The following is a 19,174-nucleotide window of genomic DNA, read 5'->3' as shown; positions in this document are numbered from 1 at the left end:
AAGTGCTTAATTACAAACTTAGCATTCGACTTTTAAGCAGACAAGTAATCCAAGTAATCCACACCACTCCAGTCCATCAATTAACATCTTGGGAAGCAAAAAGCTGTGTTTCTAAGAAAAAAAATCCATCATTAAATGTTTCTAACTTCAAACCGTTGTGTCCTCTATATATAAATTTACGCCCCTAGGGCCAGGTTTCGGGGCAATTTTCTCATAATAGTCCAGACGTGGGCCGGGCTTCAGGCCTGTTTTAGGCTTCTCCTTATTTGTATATTTTAGAAACAATGCAAGACTTTGCTTTCACTTTCGCTACCGGCTCGGAAGGCGTTTAGTGTCTCCGTCAGCGTCAGCAGCAGCGAGTGAATCTTTAGCGCAGCTGGAACAGTTCCACATTCAAGCGCACGCAAATGGGTGCTTGCCACAGAAAGCACATCATGTTTGTTTTCTTTTTTTTTTAAAAGCACCGTTTGCAACGTTTTGTTGATATTGTGAGTGCACACAAATAAAAGTAGACCCTTTACCGTTCCAAGTGATGTATTATTCTTGCCTTTATGAGCAAAAATGATGGAATATTTAAAAATTTTTCCACTGAAAAAAATGCAGGTGATCGCGCCGGCGCCTCCATGTCCTGCAAAGCGGCTTTAGCTTCCACTCTCCGCACAAATGATTGGAGATGCGCCTAATAGCACACATTTATCTAGGTTTAACGTTTAAATTAACATTGTTTTATACTTAAATTGTTTTATATCTATAGGTTTTATTTTAGGTAAGTCGTGATGACCTGAGAAGGCAAAACTGATCAAACAGAGAGTCTTCCGCTGGCCACTTGGTCGATACTTTAAAAAACAAAAACTTATATTTAACGAACTTCAAACGTTTTTCTAAATTTACTTAATAAAAAAAAGAAACAAAATATAATCGCCATTACATTCAAAACTAAACTATTTTAATAGCTGAAACAGTAGTATAAGCTGTTTTGAGAGAAGGGGGGAGAAAAAAAGACGGGCTCAGGTCGGACTCTGATATTTCTGATAAGCTGTCGGACAAGGCGCCGGGCTAGGGCCTGAGCATCTCGGGCCAGGGCTGGGCTAGAGCCTATATTTGAGGCAGGGCTTTAATATATAATATTGCTTCCTAAAGTGAAAAAGTGAGAAATATGCATAGATTAAGCACGGTTTACAAGCCAAAACAGTTCTAAACAAATATGTGGGTGGTTTTTGATGTGAGAGACAACAGATGAAGGACGTGTCCCACTGCACTGTAAAAAAAAAAAAAAAAAAAAAAAATCAATAAAAAAAAAAAATACAATTTGTTGAGTCAACTTAAAATTTAAAATTATTTGTTACCCTGCTGCCTTTAAAATTTTAAGTTCAGTCAACAAATAAATTTAGTCAACTTGAAATGTTAAGTTGTACTAAGTGACAACTTTTTATTTGAGTTAACTTAAAAAAAATGTTTTTTTAAACCTAAAAACTGGGCAAGTTACCCAGCTGCCTTAAAATTTTAAGTTGAGTGAACTAAAATATCTAAACTGTCACTTTGTATCACTTAACATTTCAAGTTGACTAAACTTTTTTTTAAGTTGACTGAACGTAAAAAAAAGGCAGCCGAGTAACAAATTATTTTAAGTTGACTCAACAAATAGTTTTTTACAGTGTGGAAGTAGTGTTATTATGGACTCAATTTTGTCCAGAAGCGACGATTAAAAGTTAACAACGTCTTAATAATGGATTTGTTTCTGGCAAACACACAGCTTTTGGCTTCTCAAGATGTTAATTGATGGACTGGAGTGGTGTGGATTACTTGTGGATTACGGCAATGTTTTTATCAGCTGTTTGGGCTCTCATTCTGACGGCACCCATTGGTGAGCAAGTGATGCAATGCTACATTTCTCCAAATCTGTTCTGATAAAGAAACTAATCTGCATCAAATGCTGTCACTGTTAATATTATTTAATGGTCCTGACCTAACATGAACTCAAAATGAAATGTATTTTTTACTAAATAACAATAATCAATAAATACTGTAACAAATGTACTCGTGTTATTAAACAACGTGAACACTACTAAGCAATGACTAAATCAGCAAATCTACTTTACTTGAACCAGTGCATTGAAATGACACAGTTACGGCACAATAAATAATAAATCATCCCTCAGGGAGGGAAAAATACTGCTCAGAAACAATATGTCTTCAGTTTGTGTCCTGGTACACGAGCTAGATCTATTGAGAAGTGTAACTAAAAGCTAACAGGAGCTGCAGTGTAAACAAGTGAAAGAATAAAAAGAAGAGGAGTCAGATTGTTTACACTTGCATTTACATTTATGCATTTGGCAATTGCGTTTTTTCCGAAGTGACTTACACTACCAGTCAAAAGTTTTTAAATGTTTTTTTTAAAAAGAAGTCTCTTCTGCTCACCAAGCCTGGATTTATTTGATCCAAAGTAGTTTTGAAATATTTTTACTATTTAAAATAACTGTTTTCTATTTGAATATATTTAAAATGTAATTTATTTCTGTGATTTCAAAGCTGAATTTTTAGCATCATTACTCCATTCACATGATCCTTCAGAAATCATTTTAATATTCTGATTTGCTGCTCAAAAAACAAAACAAACAAACAAACAACAACAACAACAACAACAAAACACATTTATGGATTTTTTTCAGGTTTCAGGCTGGGTGATGACATCTCTGAATTCAATGATGAACTGCCTTTAAATTTGAGTGTTTACTGTTGTCCTTTTGCATTATTGACACACTATTTCTTAAAGAACTTTTGACCATTAATGGAAAGAAAAGAAAGCTAGCTATAACAGATTTAAAATGTATAAGTAGATATAAGTAATCATTATTGTTGCCATTGGACCACACATGGTCAGTGGACCTCCTGTTGAGAACTTCTTCAATAAAACATGATTATTATGAAGAACAAAAGCACCTCTGCTGCTTTAGGCTCACAGCTGCTTGCATGACAATGTGGCAGTTTTTCAGTACTATAAAGGCCTGGGGTGTCGTTTGCATAATCTATAAACTGGCAGGCGAATCATGCAGCGCACGTCCCACAGCTCCTTTAATCGCTTGCTTTATCATGCCATGTCACACACAAACAGAGTTCAGAGATACAGAGGTGTTTCTCTGACAAACAAGCCTGCAGCTGGAGAGGCAGAATGCTCATTTATCAAAAAACTGAGGTGAAGACATCATTAACTGAATAGAAATGAGGGCACAAACACAAATATTGGATTTACATGTCTGTGCAGATTATCCAGGTCATGATGGAATGCTAGTAGAGTTAATCTAGTCAACTGTATGTGTTTGTTGCTCAAAATGTTTCACGTTTCAAGTATTAGTATTAAAAAAATTGCTGTGTAATTAAGTTATATTTTAAATGTAATGTATATGTTACTGTAATTTGTATAATTATGAAAAAATATACATATTTAATAAGTATAAATTGGCTTAATTAATCATCCTATTATCAGCAATCTAATATTTTACGGCTGGCTGCCTCACCTATCTGCAGCAGTACAGGTGTGACCAGCGCCGTCTCCATGGCATAGCAGAACTCTCGTCCGAACATGACGGCGCCGTGCATGATCCACTGACGCAGTGGGATGCGGTCTATAGATCCCTCGCTGACCGACTCCTCCTGACTCTCCAAATCCCGCCCTCCAGCCCCGCCCGCTCCATTAGCCCCACCTCCTCCGGCCCGTTTCTCCACAGGTGTCACCACGGCGGCCTGCATCTGCACGGCGTCGGCCTCGGTGTTCTGTGGGGCCATCGTCATCGGCATGCACTCGGAGCAGAGGTCACGTGTGGCTCCACGCAAAATCACACGCGAATAAAACACAAAATAATGCAAAGGAAAAAATTTAGGGAGTATAAAGCCAACAGCAGCACACCGATTCCCGTGGACGTCCTTCTGTCGAGGAAATCTCCCGTGAATTGGACTCAAGGAGTGTAAAATATCCTAAAACGTGGCGTTTGATGAAGGCCGCTTGCAGGAGATCTGGGACGGGCCGTTTTGGGTGATTTGGTTCGGACAGTTGGGGAGGATATGACTCTACCATGAGGTCACTCCCGCTGATGTGATGTGTGTGAGTGTATGTGTGTGTGAGTGAGTGTGTGAGTGAGTGTATGTGCATGTAATTGTGTATGTGTAAGTGTGTGTGTGTGTGTGTGTGTGGTGTAAGTGTGTTTACTGTCTACTGGAAACAGTAAAAATCCATATCAATTGCCATTCAGTTAATACCAGTTTCATGATTTGTATGGAGGAGGTGCTGTAGAGGGTGGAGGGCAGGCTGAGGGGTGAAGGGCAGGAGAAACCAGACGGAAAGCACCGGAGAATCCCCATGGAGCGACCGATCAATCTGAAAGAGAGCGGGACAGAGAGAGACTTACGTTACTCACAAAAAACCTTCACAGAAAAGGGTCTCGCAATGTGCATGTGCTTTTACTTTTATGGAGCTACATTAATGCATTTACTTTTACACATGAACATGGATTTCTATGCATTTACATTAATGCATGTTCCTTTCATGAATTCAAATAAATGCATGTAATTTTACGCATTTACATTAATGCATGCATGTTTACACATTTACTTTTTTGCACTAACACACTTTTATGCATATCATTTTATGCATGTACTTTTACGCATTTACATAAATGTGTCCTTTTATGCTTTTACATGATTTTTTATGAATTTACACTAAAGCATGTACTTTTTATAAAATGGTGTCCTTTTATTCAAGTACATAAATGCATGTACTTTCATGCTTTTACATGTAATTTTAGTAAAATTACATGCATCAGTGTAAATGCAAAAACATTGTCAATGCATAAAGGTACCTGTAATTTCATAAATATACATGTATTGATATAAATGCATAAAAGTACAGTACATGTACTTTTATGCATTAATAAACTTGTTTGCATTTACATGTATTTTTACACATTTACTTTTATGCATGTGCATGTACTTACGCATTTACATTAATGCATGCATTTTTTATGAATTCAAATAAATGTATGCACTTTTATACATTTAAATTAACGCAATATACTTTTATGCATTTATTTTTATGCATACACATGTACCTTTAAGCATTTACAATAATGCATAGAATTGTTTACATGTACTTTTATGCATTTACATAAATGTGTGTGCTTTTACATGTACATTTATACCTTTACATTAATGCATTTATAAAATAACATACTTTTATGCAAGTACATAAATGCATGTACTTTCATGCATTTCATAAAAAATGCATCAATGTGAATGCAAGTAAAAGTACATATAATTTCATAGAAGTACATGCAATGATATAAATGCATAAAAGTACATATACATATACTTTTATGCGTTAACTTTTTTTTTTTGCATTAAAATGTCCTTTTATGCATTTACATTAATGCATGTACTTTTATGCATTATCATTTATACATCTGGCAGACACTTTTACCCAAAATGATATGCCACTGAAGGTATACATTCGATCAGTTTTTGCAGTCCCATAACCCTGGCATTTCTAGGAGTTAAATGCATTGCTAATGCAGATTCATGTTTTCTAGAAGCACTTCTCTAGAACATTCCTCATTTTTTGTGTTTTAATATAAGTGCATAATCTGAGGTTCTTGAGTTCGACTCCTAACAAACAGCAGAATTAACATATCTGGCGGGATTATACGGGAAGCTTTCAGAGATTAGTGGCTGTAAATATTGCACATTTCAGGACGGGATGGAAATTCACGCTAAAACCCCAAAGCATTAAAGCGTGCGCAAACAATCAGCTCTGCGGTGGCACTTCATAAACCTCTTAACGTGACCAAGATGTGAAATGAATCTGCGTGCGGTCTTAAGGGCTCTTTAAAACCCAACAACAATGGCCTTCACTCGAGGTTCAAACCGGAGTAACAGAGCTGACATTTTGTTTGTGCGGCCGAGTCTCCTGATTATACATGCTGCTATTTACAGATTCTGAAGCGAGGCAAAAGAGGAAGGGAAACGAGCATTTCCTGAACGCCACAACAAAAACAAACACAGAGAAAACTGGAAAACAATCAATCAGGCCATGCGTCGATAAGTGCCGCCGAGGTTTCCCTCCTAAAGCTGCGTTATCTCAACTGGGATTGGTTATTGTTCCAGCAGGCCGTCTTTTGAACTACTTGAGGCTTGTTTATCATGTGAGACGCTGATAGGACACAAATGCTATCAGATTACAGCTCTATTCAGTGTAGTAATGAAGCGTGGGCTATTTAAATATTACATTTGGAACAGCTGACTAGGATTCCCATGCGTGACCTCTGGGTCACAGGGGCGAAGGGCTGATCTGGCAGCTGATTGGTTATCTAATCCTGACTGGATCTCCAGCCAGCGAGTCAACGAGACACACAGGCTCGCCTCCAAAATCTACTGAGCTGCTTACGTAGACAGCGACTGAAGGTATCACAAGCACCAGGCAGCATAATTATATAAGTAAAAAAAGGATATCTTACCTTACCTGAGTAAATTCAGCCAAAAAAAAAAAAAAAAAAAAAAAGCACTGCAGATGTTGGCAAACTAGGACAAATGCTTCCTGATGCTGATTTAATGCAGATAAAATATTATAATAAAAAACAAGATATTAAAATAAAAAAATATATATATATTTTAACCAAATAGTACAATCTAATTTGAAAGAGAGATAATAATGATAATAATAATGAAATACCAAAATAAAATAAAAAATAAAATAAAATAAAATAAAATAAAATAAAATAAAATAAAATAAAATAAAATAAAATAAAATTCACATTTATACTTTATGGACAAAAAAATGATGAAAATAAAATAAAAAATATAAATACATTTTATAAATAAATATAAATAAACATAAAAATATATATTTATAAATAAATATAAATTTATAAATTTCAAATATAAATTCCAGAATACACTGCAATAAGCTCAATGTTAAAACAATAATAAAAAAAAAAAATCCATCCAGCAAACAAGAAAAACAAGACAAATGTTGACTATAAATAAAAAATGTTCATTATTATAAAACATTATAATATTAATTTAATATACGTTAAAATATTATATAAAACATATACAATATTACAAATATTAAAATATTATTTAATATCATTTTTAAAAGGGACAGACATTTTACTTGGGTCACCCAAGTCAATTTAGCTAATAATAATAATAATAATAATAATAAAAATAATAATAATAGTAATAATATTAACAACAACAACAACAACAACAACAATAATAATAATAATAATTATTATTATTTTTATTATTATTATTAAATATAGATAATTTGTTCAATATGTTTTTTATATTTTTCTTTTAAAAGTTTAAATCACCTTTAAAAAGAATGTATGTGCATTTTATAAAATTATGTTTGTATGTTATGGATATTATTTTTATTATTATGACATTATGACAATTCAATATAGATAAAATAATACAAATATTAAAATATTGTTTTTAATATAACATTTTTAAAAGGGACAGACATTTAACTTGTGTCACCCAAGTCAATTTTGCTTAAAAATAATAATAATAATAATAATAATAATAACATTATTATAAATAAATATATTTTTTTACATTTAAATATACATTTTTAAATATTATATTTTTAATATAATATTATTTTTAAAATGTTTGTTCTACTTTAAAAGAAATGTATGCATTTTAAAAAATATATGTTTTATGAATATTATTTTAATTATGACATTAATTCAAAATAGACCAAATACTGAAAATATTCATTTTAATTTAATTTAAATTAATAGATTACAACAGATTACATTTGTTTTTAATATTTAATAAGGGATATTTGTGCCTTTTATAAATATTATAAATACGAACATAATTCTACAATATTATGACATTAATTCAACAGATAAAATATTTAAACAATATTAAAAACATACTTAAAAACTGCTTACATCTAAGTTAAAAGGGATGTCTGTGCCATTTATCAATATCATGTTAATTATTATACAGCTAAAAATGTTCAGTCTAATTTAAAAGAAACTATTCTACCCACTATGTCTGTGTGTCATGTATTTTTATGCTTATTAGAGTAACACTTCATTATCTTAGGCAGGAGACACTCTGGCAAAACTCCTACTTAAATCCAACCTGACAGTTTCTCGAGTCGATCTACAGAAACGTCTGACAGTCTGACAGCGATGAGCTGCATGCTAAACACTTCAGAGTCTGTTCCTTCAAAACAAAAGAGAGCTGAAACACTTGACAGTTCTGGAAAGCGGCTAACAGGCTCAAACAGGCTCCCTGCTGAGACAGACAAACAACATCCCTGCCATCCAGCAGCCCTCGTGTCAGCCGCAGCATAGAGTTTCCTCATATTAGCACCGAGAGCTTCACGCCAACAGCAATACAGCGATAAATGGCCACAATCAAAAACATCTGCGGCAGAACAATATGGCTCTGGTTGCGTTTGAAAGGGTTTCGAGCTGCTCTCCTCTGGGCCTTTTGGCAAACCTGCCATCTGCACCAAAAGTGCCCTGTCATGTGAGACGGTAAGAGGGGCCCGAGAGGTTCCGGCTGGATTCGTTTTCACTGAAAACATCCTCATCAGCCTGTCAGAGGAAAGAGAGCAGAACCTGCTGGGATTCTGCAGAAAACTGACTCTACAGAGACAGAGAGACAGTCTGAATGTGACGGGATCAAGGGTAAGGAATAGATGTGAAGACTGGTAGGAAAGTGAGTTATTAATACCCTCCTCACCTGTGCTGAGACTCTTACATAACAGCTTCACATGGAGCCAAAGCATCTCACTTCCACAAAACGTGCACAAATTACACACACACACACACACCAGAGTGAATCACCAGGTATCATGCGTTTTTTCAATCTATTTAAATATTTTAAGTATATAATTTATTTTTTTATTTTAAATGTATTTTTTTTTTAATTTTTAAAGATTTAAAAAAAAAAAAAAAAAAAAAAAACTAAAACTTTTTTAATTTTATAAAATTTGATTTCATATAATAAATCTTTATCAATGTAAATAAATGATACAGCATGCATTTTTTATGGATTATATATTGTATTATATTATATTATATTATATTATTTTATATTATATTATATTATATTATATTATATTATTAATAATATAAAGGTTTTGGTTTTTATCAATGTTGTACCTACATTATAACAGCATGCATGTTTTATTAATTATATTTTATTCATTTATATGCAAAATAATATATGATATAATGTAACATAATATAATACCATATAAATTATCAAATGTGATATAACACTAATATACAGGTTTTATATTTATCAGTTTTCTAAAATTATCACAACATGCATGTTATAACATTTTTATTCAATATAATATAATACAATATAATTAAATATAAATTAATAATATAATATAATAATAATAATAATAATAATAATAATAATGTAATATAACTGTTTTATAAAGTGTGATGTAACACTAATATAAAGGTTTTTATGCATGTTTTATTAATTACATTTTATTAAATTAAATACAATACAATAATAATATAATATAATATGATATAATGTTTTATAAAATGTGATATAACACTAATATAAAGGTTTTTTATCTTTATCAGTGTTCTAAATAAATTATAACAGCATGCATGTTTTATTAACTATATTTTATTCAATTTAATACAATAATATAATATAATATAATATAATATAATATAATAATATAACATAATATAACAATATAATATAATATATTTTTTATAAAATGTGATATAACACTAATATAAAGGTTTTTATCTTTATCAAAGATCAAAATAAATTATAACAGTATACATGTTTTATTAATTATATTTTTATTCAATATAATATAGTATAATATATGATTTATAAAATGTTTAAAACCCAGGTTTTATATTCATCAATTTTCTAAAATGATCACAACATGCATTTTTATTCATTACATTTTTACTCAATATAATATGGTACAATATAATACAATTTGATATAATTAAATATAAATTATTAATATAATACAATAAGTATAATTAACATTAATACAAACTAGGTTTTATATTTATCAATATTCTAAATAAATTATAACAGCATTTTTTATTTATATTTTGTTCAATTATATATAGAGAAATTATAAAAAAAAATAAAATACTTCTAATATAAAATGAATATACATTTACGTAAATGTATAATTTTATATAAAATTATACATAAAATTAAATAGAATCATATCAAACTGACTCATATACTTACTAGTCGCTTTCACAGCATTAGTGTTTCTAATGTGACCATTGTATGCCTTTGTTTAACTTTTTACTTTCAGCAATTGTATTTAGGCTTCAAAACTCATAAACGTTGTGTTCATTTGTAAAGATGAGCTACGATGATGGTGATGATGATTTACAGGTCAGCCTACCAAAATAAAACGTCCCTGCAACATTATTTCCTCTCCTACTAATGCTGTAGAGTAAAACTACAACATTAGTGGTAAAAAGTGAAGCGAAGCAATGTATTAACTTTGAAATCTTGCCTTTTCCAAATTCTTCTCTCAAATGAGAGGTAAAGTTAATCTGATGTTTGTGCATCGATTTTCTTCCTGGACATCTTACACATGCATAATGTGAGAGCATCAGTCATTAAGCATACAATCTCAAGAGATCAGAGAGGAAACAGTAGCATTCATCACTCATGTCACACACACACACACACACAGCATCCTCATCTGCCTCTCCTCAGTGATGAATCATCTCTCTCCATCATGTCTGCTGATGCTCACAGCGTGTTTGATCAAACGCTGCAGAGGCCCAAATGAACGACGCGCTATTTATCAGCTCAGAGATCAACCTTGATGTTCACTGTCTGCACCGGCAGTTATGGAAGCCTGTTTCTGCTACTGATTTAAAATAAATAAATAAATAAATAAATAAATAAATAATAATAACAATAATAATAAAGGTAATGGCAACTTTTCTTACTATTCAGATTTTTTTCTTGCAATTGTGCATTTATATCTAACAATTCATACTTTTTCTTGAAAATTCAAAATTGCTAGATAAATTCTTGTGAGATACTATAACTCTCTCACAATTCTGACTTTTTTTCCTTAGAATTCTGTTTACATCTTGCAGTGTTTTTTTGTTTATGCCACAGAAAAGGTAATTATGACTTTCTCATAGTTCTGTAGTTTTTTCCTCACAATAGCAAGTTTATTTCTCACAATTTAAACTTTTCTTCTAAGATTTTCAAATTTATATCTTGTGATTCTGACACAATTCTACACAAATGATCTTGAAATTCCAACTTCCTATCTCCCGATTCCGACTAAATGTCACACGACTCTGACTAAATATCTTGAAATTCCAACTTCCTGACTAAATATCTTGAAATTTCAACCTCCTATCTTGTGATTCCAACTTCCTATCTCCCGATTCCGACTAAAAATCTCATGATTCTGACTGAATAATCTGAAATTCCGACTTCCTATCCCATGATTCTGACTAAATATCTCACGATTCTGACCAAATACCTTGAAATTCCAACCTCCTATCTTGTGATTGAATTAAATCCTTTTTAGTACTAAAATGAAATTCAAGTACATTTACAATCAATCACTTTTGTCATCATTTTCACCAATGCATTCTGGCTTTGTTTTTCTCCACAGTCGATGCATGAAGTGCAGATTTAACTTGTGGCCAAAACAAGGTCACATAAATGTTATTATGCAGCTCGCTAGGATTTATAAAAGATCACTTTATACCATCTGAATGTTGTGAAAAGTAATATGAGCACTACGAATACCATACAGCTTGTGTTACAAGCTAAACATCATCCTCTTTCACGTGAGCGACGTCCTCTTTGCACACTTAAATGAGGGAGAGAGGTGCAGAGATGCCTCTTAAAGTTCAAGGTTACAAACTATTTTAGTTCCAGGCTAGGTTTAGCTCGATGCTCTGTCCAACTTTAACCTGTTTATTCCCAACACACGAGGCCTGGGATCACATGACCTTCCAGCATTTCAAACATGAGAAGCACACGCCACATTTCCTCACAGTCCAGTCAGCAATTAACAATCGATTGCTCAGACTCATTAGCAGCGCATTAGCCAGACACACCACAGCACTTCAGCTTGATTGACATCACAATCTTATGGAAGGCAAAAAAAAAAAAAAAAAAAAAGAGAAGGATCTAGTCTGAAACTTGACTGGCTTTCAATGAGTCCAAAATGCCTATGAGGGACAGTTTGATCTGAGCTCTTAAATGTTAAAGGGTCAAAGACGTTTGTATTCTTATAAGGTAAACTGTGGTTTCAAGCCTCAGTGGTGCAGAAATTACACACATATCCTTTACATAATGAATTTTGAGTTAAAGCAGATTTTAAAGGCCTTTCTAAGCAGAGAGCATGTCTTTCACATGTGAATGTGTGAGATGTGAGGGAAAACAAGGACACAGGGAGTGAGAGAAAGAATGAGAGAGGTCAAGTAATGCTAACCTGCTGCTGTGGGATGAAATAACAGACACTGATAAGAGGACAGATTGTTCAGTTCGCAACAAATACACAAGGCTGCAGGTGGCAAATCCCCACAGAGCTCTGATTTTCTACCCTACAAAACACAAACAACACTGATTGTTTACAGTAACAAAACGTACAATATCAGCATGTGCGTGAGAATGAGGTGATACCGCGCTGAAAAACATGGGAGGCTAAAACTCCAGGAATATTGCTTTGTATTGTCACTTTCATTATTCAGACAAAATTACTGCATAATAAAAGAAAGTATTAGTATGCATACTCTGTTATCAGTGCATCCCTATCTGGTATGCTGTCACTAAAAAGATGCACATATAAATGCAACATTGCACGGCTGACCCAAATTGCACTGGCTAGGTTTCATGGGTCAAGCTGACTGCAGTCAAGGTATCAGGTTTAAATTTGTACGTGCAGGGGTGAAGCTCCCTCCCCCAGTCGGCCTACATCCATCCACTGATCCTGCGGGAACCGAATCCACATCACGGCAGAGAAACTGGGGAAATTTGGGTCAGTTTACTAATCAAAGGCTCACAAGGCACACACGGAGATCGGGTCACTATGATTAATGGCTGGATTCAGGTGACGCTTGGATTACAACTTTGTCTAGTGATCCAAATTTCCACAAAATCACAACAAGGACATCCCACTGTGAAATATTGCGGCTAGATCCAGACGCCAAGTTTCCACCTGTAAGCATGCATTTCATAACTTAAGGTCAGACATAACAAACACATGCACACTGTTGCTGTTGGCATGATGATTCACTGTCGTCATTACGAGCGCTGAAGTATTTGAGTGTCTGGCCTCACGAGCATCATGTACGTGTAAATCACACTACAGCGCCAGGAGACATAAAGAACATCATGTTCAGATACTCCAAACAAATGGGCTTTTGGACAAGGAGCTTTACTTTGGCTGTTTGTGCTGATTAGTACTGTTTGCCAAAACTGTGATCAAACCCATAACACTTAATGATTAAACCCACTCATCCTGCAGCATTTGAGCTCAAGACATGAATGATTTTCAAATTCTGTTTTTTAAGAAATGAAAAATATAATTTCTTTACGACTGAAGAAAGAAAGACATGAACATCTTGGATGAAAAGGGGGTGAGTACATTATATGTGAATCTTTGTTTTGGAAGTGGACTTCTCTTTTAAGCCATGTGTCCAAAGTGTTCTTTTCCTGAGGCTGGCGCATTTTTCCAATTGTTTTCAATGGGTGCACTCTAGAGTTGTCAAAAGGTACCAGGTTCGGTACTTTCGGTACTGAAATTTTAAAAACATCCATTTCCCGCTCACATTTGAGCGCTGTTGAGCCGATTTTAAACATCGCTGATTGGCTACAATAAGATGCACTTCAGGCTCCTCACTGGGCGCTCACACATAAGCACAACAGGAGCGTTTGAAAGCCACGTGTGTCAGTGGATCCCTAGTACATCTGCATATAGGCGGATCCGCTGACAGATGTGGCTTTCAAACGCTCCCGTTGTGCTTTTGTGTGAGCGCTCGGTTAGGAGCGTGAAGCGCTTATCATTGTAGCCAATCACAGTCATGTCTGTTGAGCGTGTGAACACTATGGCCAATCAGCGATGTTTAAGAATTGGCTCAACAGCGCTCAAATGTGAGCGGGAAATGGACGTTTTTAAAATTTCAGTACCGAAAGTACTGAACCCGGTACCTTTTGACAACCCTAGTGCACTCTGTTTTTTTTTGTTTTTTTTAAATGTGAGAAGCATGTCAAGGCACTGAGAGTCTTTTTCTTGCTTCATTTTTTCCAGCCACTCAGAGTTGAAGAATATTTAACTTTGGGTAAAACGCAGAGGTATTTCATATTGCATGGAGGGAAAATACTTTCTCCTACCGAAAAGCCTTAACAACTGCTAAAACAGATTACTTTTCGACTCTTTTGATAAGAAAACAAACACAACCCTAGGTATTTATTAAATAGAGTGGCTAAATTAATGATAAATAAAGCATTAAAGGAGAAGTTCACTTCCAAACCAAAGATTCACATATAATGTACTCACCCCCTTGTCATCCAAGATGTTCATGTCTTTCTTTCTTCAGTCGTAAAGAAATTATGTTTTTAATATGACCCTTCTTCCTCGGCTGGGATAGTTTACAACCGCATTTGGGATAGTTTGAAGCCGCACTTAAACTGCATTTTGGAAGTTCAAAATTGGGACATCATACCAGGAAAACATTTTAGTATTTTTCTCCATATAATGGACTGTGTCCACCAAAGTGTTCTTTTCCTGAGGCTGGTGCATTTTTCCATTTCTTTTCAATGGGTGCACTGTGAGAAGCATGTCAAGGCACTGAGAGTCTTTTTTCTCGCTTCATTTTTTTCCGGCCACTCAGAGTTGAAGAATATTTGACTTTGGGTAAAACGCAGAGGTATTTCATATCGCATGGAGGGAAAGTACTTTCTCCTACCGAAAAGCCTTAACAACTGCTAGAACTGATTACTTTTTGTCTCTTTTGAGAAGAAAACAAACACCACACCCAGGTATTTATTAAACCGAGTGGCTAAATTAACGATAATTAAACCATTAACAGGTGTCAAATTCAGTGTGAATGTAGCCCATGAGTGAAAACCAATTGATTTCTATGACTGTAGATAGCATTCACAAAAAAAAAAAAAAAAGATCTGAGTAGAAATATTGAAACACTTAAAAAGCAAGATAAATTGTGCACAATCATGCAAACTAACAAGACCTGTTTTCAGAGAATCTATCTTGAACTAAATGCAAGCATAAGCCTCATTAATTTCTGCTTGAAGCAAGACAACACTCATTTACAGGACTGCAGTGCTGCAGTGCTGCATGAGGTCCTCAGGAATGTAAACAGAGTGTGAAGGTGTGCTAGTGGCAGTGACTGCAGTGCTGCAGCGCAGGAGGAGGAGCCACATGTGTGACAGCGTGAACTCACAGTGTGACAGATCTCCCCCACTAACACCAGCATAATCACGTGCTCTTAACCCCCACCATCCCGCTGCCAGGTTGGCTCCTGTAACCCACCCGTCTTGTGACTCATCTCACATACGCACACAGAAAGAATTTAAAGGGCCGGCGTAACACTGTGTCAGCGGATTCCTGCATGTGTAGTAACAGTGCTGCGTCAAACCTAAAGAATGCAGTTACAATAGTTCTAATCCAAAAACAAACAACTAACAATGACTGTGTGATGATGATGATGATGATGATGATGGTGGTAACCCTGCACAAAAAAAACAGGCAAAGAAATAAAACAACAGCAGCAGTGACATTTTCTGATTCAGTCACACTTTAGTAACTATGACTTTTGTCTCAAACAAATTTGCTCCTTATTAAAGTGATAGTTCATGCAAAAATGAACACTGTCTCATCATTTGCTCATCCTCATGTTGTTCCAAAACAGTGTTAGTTTCTTTCTTTTTGATGAACACAAAAGTAGATATCTTGAAGAATGTTGGTGACCAAACATCAGGATCCCATTGATTTCACAGTATTTTTCAATACTATGGAAGTCAATGGCTACCATCAACTGTTTGGTTACCAGAATATCTTCTTTTGTGTTAAAAAGTAGTAAGAAACTCATACAAGTTTGGAACAAAATGATGGTGAGTAAATGATGAGACAGTTTTCATTTTTGGATGAACTATCACTTTAATAGTTCGTAAGGTAGTTAAGTTTAGGTATAGGGTGGATTAAGAGATGGTCATGTTGAATAAGACATTAATATGAGCCCCAGAAATACTAAACAGCTAATATGCAAGTAATATGCATTTAAATAAGCAACTAGTTAATCGCGAGTTAACGTAAGAGCGGCACATAAAAAGATTAAAAAACACACACATTGTAGTACATTTTAAAAGAAAGTACTATTTCAGTCTTTCTACTACAAAATTGTGTTTAATTGGATGTGGTACTTGCTATTTCTTTGTAATTATTTGTGAAATTGACTAGAAATTGAGTGAAAATAGTTTAAAAGCAAACACTAGGAGTTGATCGATACCGAAACAAATTATTACAGATCAAGTAGACCAATACCTGATATTTTCCCTACCCCTTCTATTTTTTTTTCAGTGCAACACAAAATTAAAGCAAATGTTTAGATTATTAGCATCTCAGGAGAAACAAAATCCCAATCAACAACAACTTAGTTTAACAAACACTTCAATTCTCAGTTAAAACAGCAACAACACAAATGCAAACACAAACTGAGGCACTTACATTGGAAGTAAACAGAACCAGGATGGACCTCGTCGATTTTGTAAATTAATTCAGGAGTAATTTGTGCATCTAAAAGGACCTGCCTGAAAAGTCTTTATCAGCTTCACGAACCCTTCATAAACCGCAGATCTGAATTCCAGTCATTCACAAAGAGGGCTTCAAAATTTGCATGATCTCAACCTATTAATCACCACTGTGAACAACCTGTACAAGAATGCTGTGGGAACTTGTGCATTCCTTTCTCAGGTTTGGCACTTTTGCATGATTGCAAAACAGCAAACATGCAAAACAACAAATTACACTGATACACAACAATGAAAACAGTCTATTATAAGCTACACGTACACATAAACCAAAAATAGCTTGCTGACAAATACTACTGGTTCTCAAAATAACAGTAATCTATAAAATTAATTAAAAAACACTATGTAGTAGGTGTTTTATTTATATATATTAGGGGTGTAACGGTACACAGATGTCACGGTTCGGTACATACCTCGGTTTGGGGGGGGTCACGGTTCGATACGATTTCGGTACAACAGGAAAAAAAAAAAATTACTATTCTTGCTAAGCTGTTTCTTTTCATTTATTTTGAACAGGCAGTAGTACAAATTACATTTTTTTTCCACCTAGATGTGAAAATACTAAATATTATATCAAATTATAAAGTTTTATATATATATATATATATATATATATATATATATATATATATATATATATAAAATCTGCAGTACATATACATACAAGCAATAAATACTTGAAATATATTTGACTTAGTTAACAGATAAACAAGGGGAAAAAAAACATAACATAGCATATATTTGCTGAGTTTCACTTCATTTCTGTGACAGAACGGAAACTCAAATGGCAGAAAGTGATATCCTGTTAGGTTTCTTTATTTTACAAAAGACCTTTTACAGTGATGCATTATTACTAACAATAAATGACAGTGTTTTTAGTGGATTTTGCTGGTATAAGGAAACAGTTGAAGTAATCGTGCCACCGCACACACACAAAACAAAGTTTTTCTATGGTTATGCACCTGCTAATGCTGTCAATTAAACTTAACTCTCAAAAACATGGCACATTTCCCCAACCCACAGCCCAACAGAGGAGAAAGAAGTACCTACAGGCTGTTTTCGGACAGAAGCATCAGACTCTCCTCACCAAGGGCAGCCAGTGCAGACAGAGACCAGAGTTCAAGCCAAACGGGCAGACGCCCATAAACATCCCAAACACAAGACCGCAAGTCAAAGACGTGCCCTCCGCTTTCCCAGTAAGATGTGAGGCGGCTTACTGCGCTAAAATAAGACCATCATCCCTGGACGGACGTCCCAACATGATCTATTAGCGGAGTGTCATCTACCTGAAAGCTCTTATGGAAAACAAATGACTCTGACACAAAGTTTAGATGAGTAAACAACATTACAAAGCATCAACGTGAGCTTTATCACTTCCCGCCCTCTTCTGACACACTGCAATTTGCCGTGCCCTTAAAAGGACAGGTCGCTCAAAAATTATGTCATCAAACAGTTGGCGGTAGCCACTGTATGGAAAATGGCTACTTTCAGCTCTTTGTTTACCCACTTCTTCAAAATATCTTTTTTTGTGTGTTTTCAGCAGATGAAAGAAACTAGTACAGGTTTTAGAATGACGATGTAAAATTTTGGGTGAACTGTTCCTTTAAATGTAATCAATGAGGAACTGCAATGCAACTTTGGAGGAGACACAGCTGTTGTGGTTGTCTCGCGATGACGTCACGTCGCGTCACATGGGGAGGCAGGTGTGTGGGACAGGAGGGTGTTGATGTTGGCCCTGACCCAGTTTAAGGCGAGGTGTTGGGTTGCGCTGGGGCCGAATGCATGGAGGCCCGTTCGTGAACGTGATCCTCGGCATTAGCAAACATTGGCTTCTTCTCTTACTCATGCTGATAAAACGGGAATTAACTGTGCTGATTAATTTCGTGGCTCAGCATAAATTACGGCAACTGAGCTTCCAGAGAATACCCCCCCTCCAAAAAAAAGTGTCGCTTAGCAACAGCAACCAGGACTGGATCCTGATGCTATTCCTGGACTATAGGATGAAAGAGACAAAAACAAATGGATAAAAAAAAAAAAAAAAAAAAAAAAAAAGAGAGAGAAAAGAAACCAACAACCACAAATTAAAAAAAATAAATGAATAAATAAATTACTTATTAACTATATATATATATATATACACAATATTATATATTATATATTATATATATATATATATATAACAATGACTAAAAAAAAAAAAGAGATTACTAAAGAAATATTACTATTGTAAAAAATGAAAAAGTAAGAATAATAATAATAATAATAATAATAATAATAATAATAATAATTTATTTATTATTTTATTATTATTACTGCTGCTACTACTACTACA

At 34.3% G+C, this 19,174-nt stretch overlaps 1 protein-coding gene across 1 annotated transcript in view; it reads right to left on the bottom strand.

Moving 5' to 3' along the window:
• The window catches only part of LOC127181809 (solute carrier family 45 member 4), a 57,768-nt gene that overhangs the window by 25,407 nt on the left and 13,187 nt on the right, over nt 1–19,174 (bottom strand). The window contains exon 3 of the mRNA XM_051136755.1: nt 3,516–4,372. Coding sequence (XP_050992712.1) covers nt 3,516–3,795 — 280 coding nt within the window. The 5' untranslated portion in view covers nt 3,796–4,372. The remainder of the gene's footprint in view (nt 1–3,515; nt 4,373–19,174) is intronic.

The sequence above is a fragment of the Labeo rohita genome, chromosome 19 (genome assembly GCF_022985175.1).
Source record: "Labeo rohita strain BAU-BD-2019 chromosome 19, IGBB_LRoh.1.0, whole genome shotgun sequence".
Classification (NCBI taxonomy): domain Eukaryota; kingdom Metazoa; phylum Chordata; class Actinopteri; order Cypriniformes; family Cyprinidae; genus Labeo; species Labeo rohita.
Note: the sequence above shows the minus strand (reverse complement) of the source record. Positions and strands in the feature narration are given on the sequence as shown.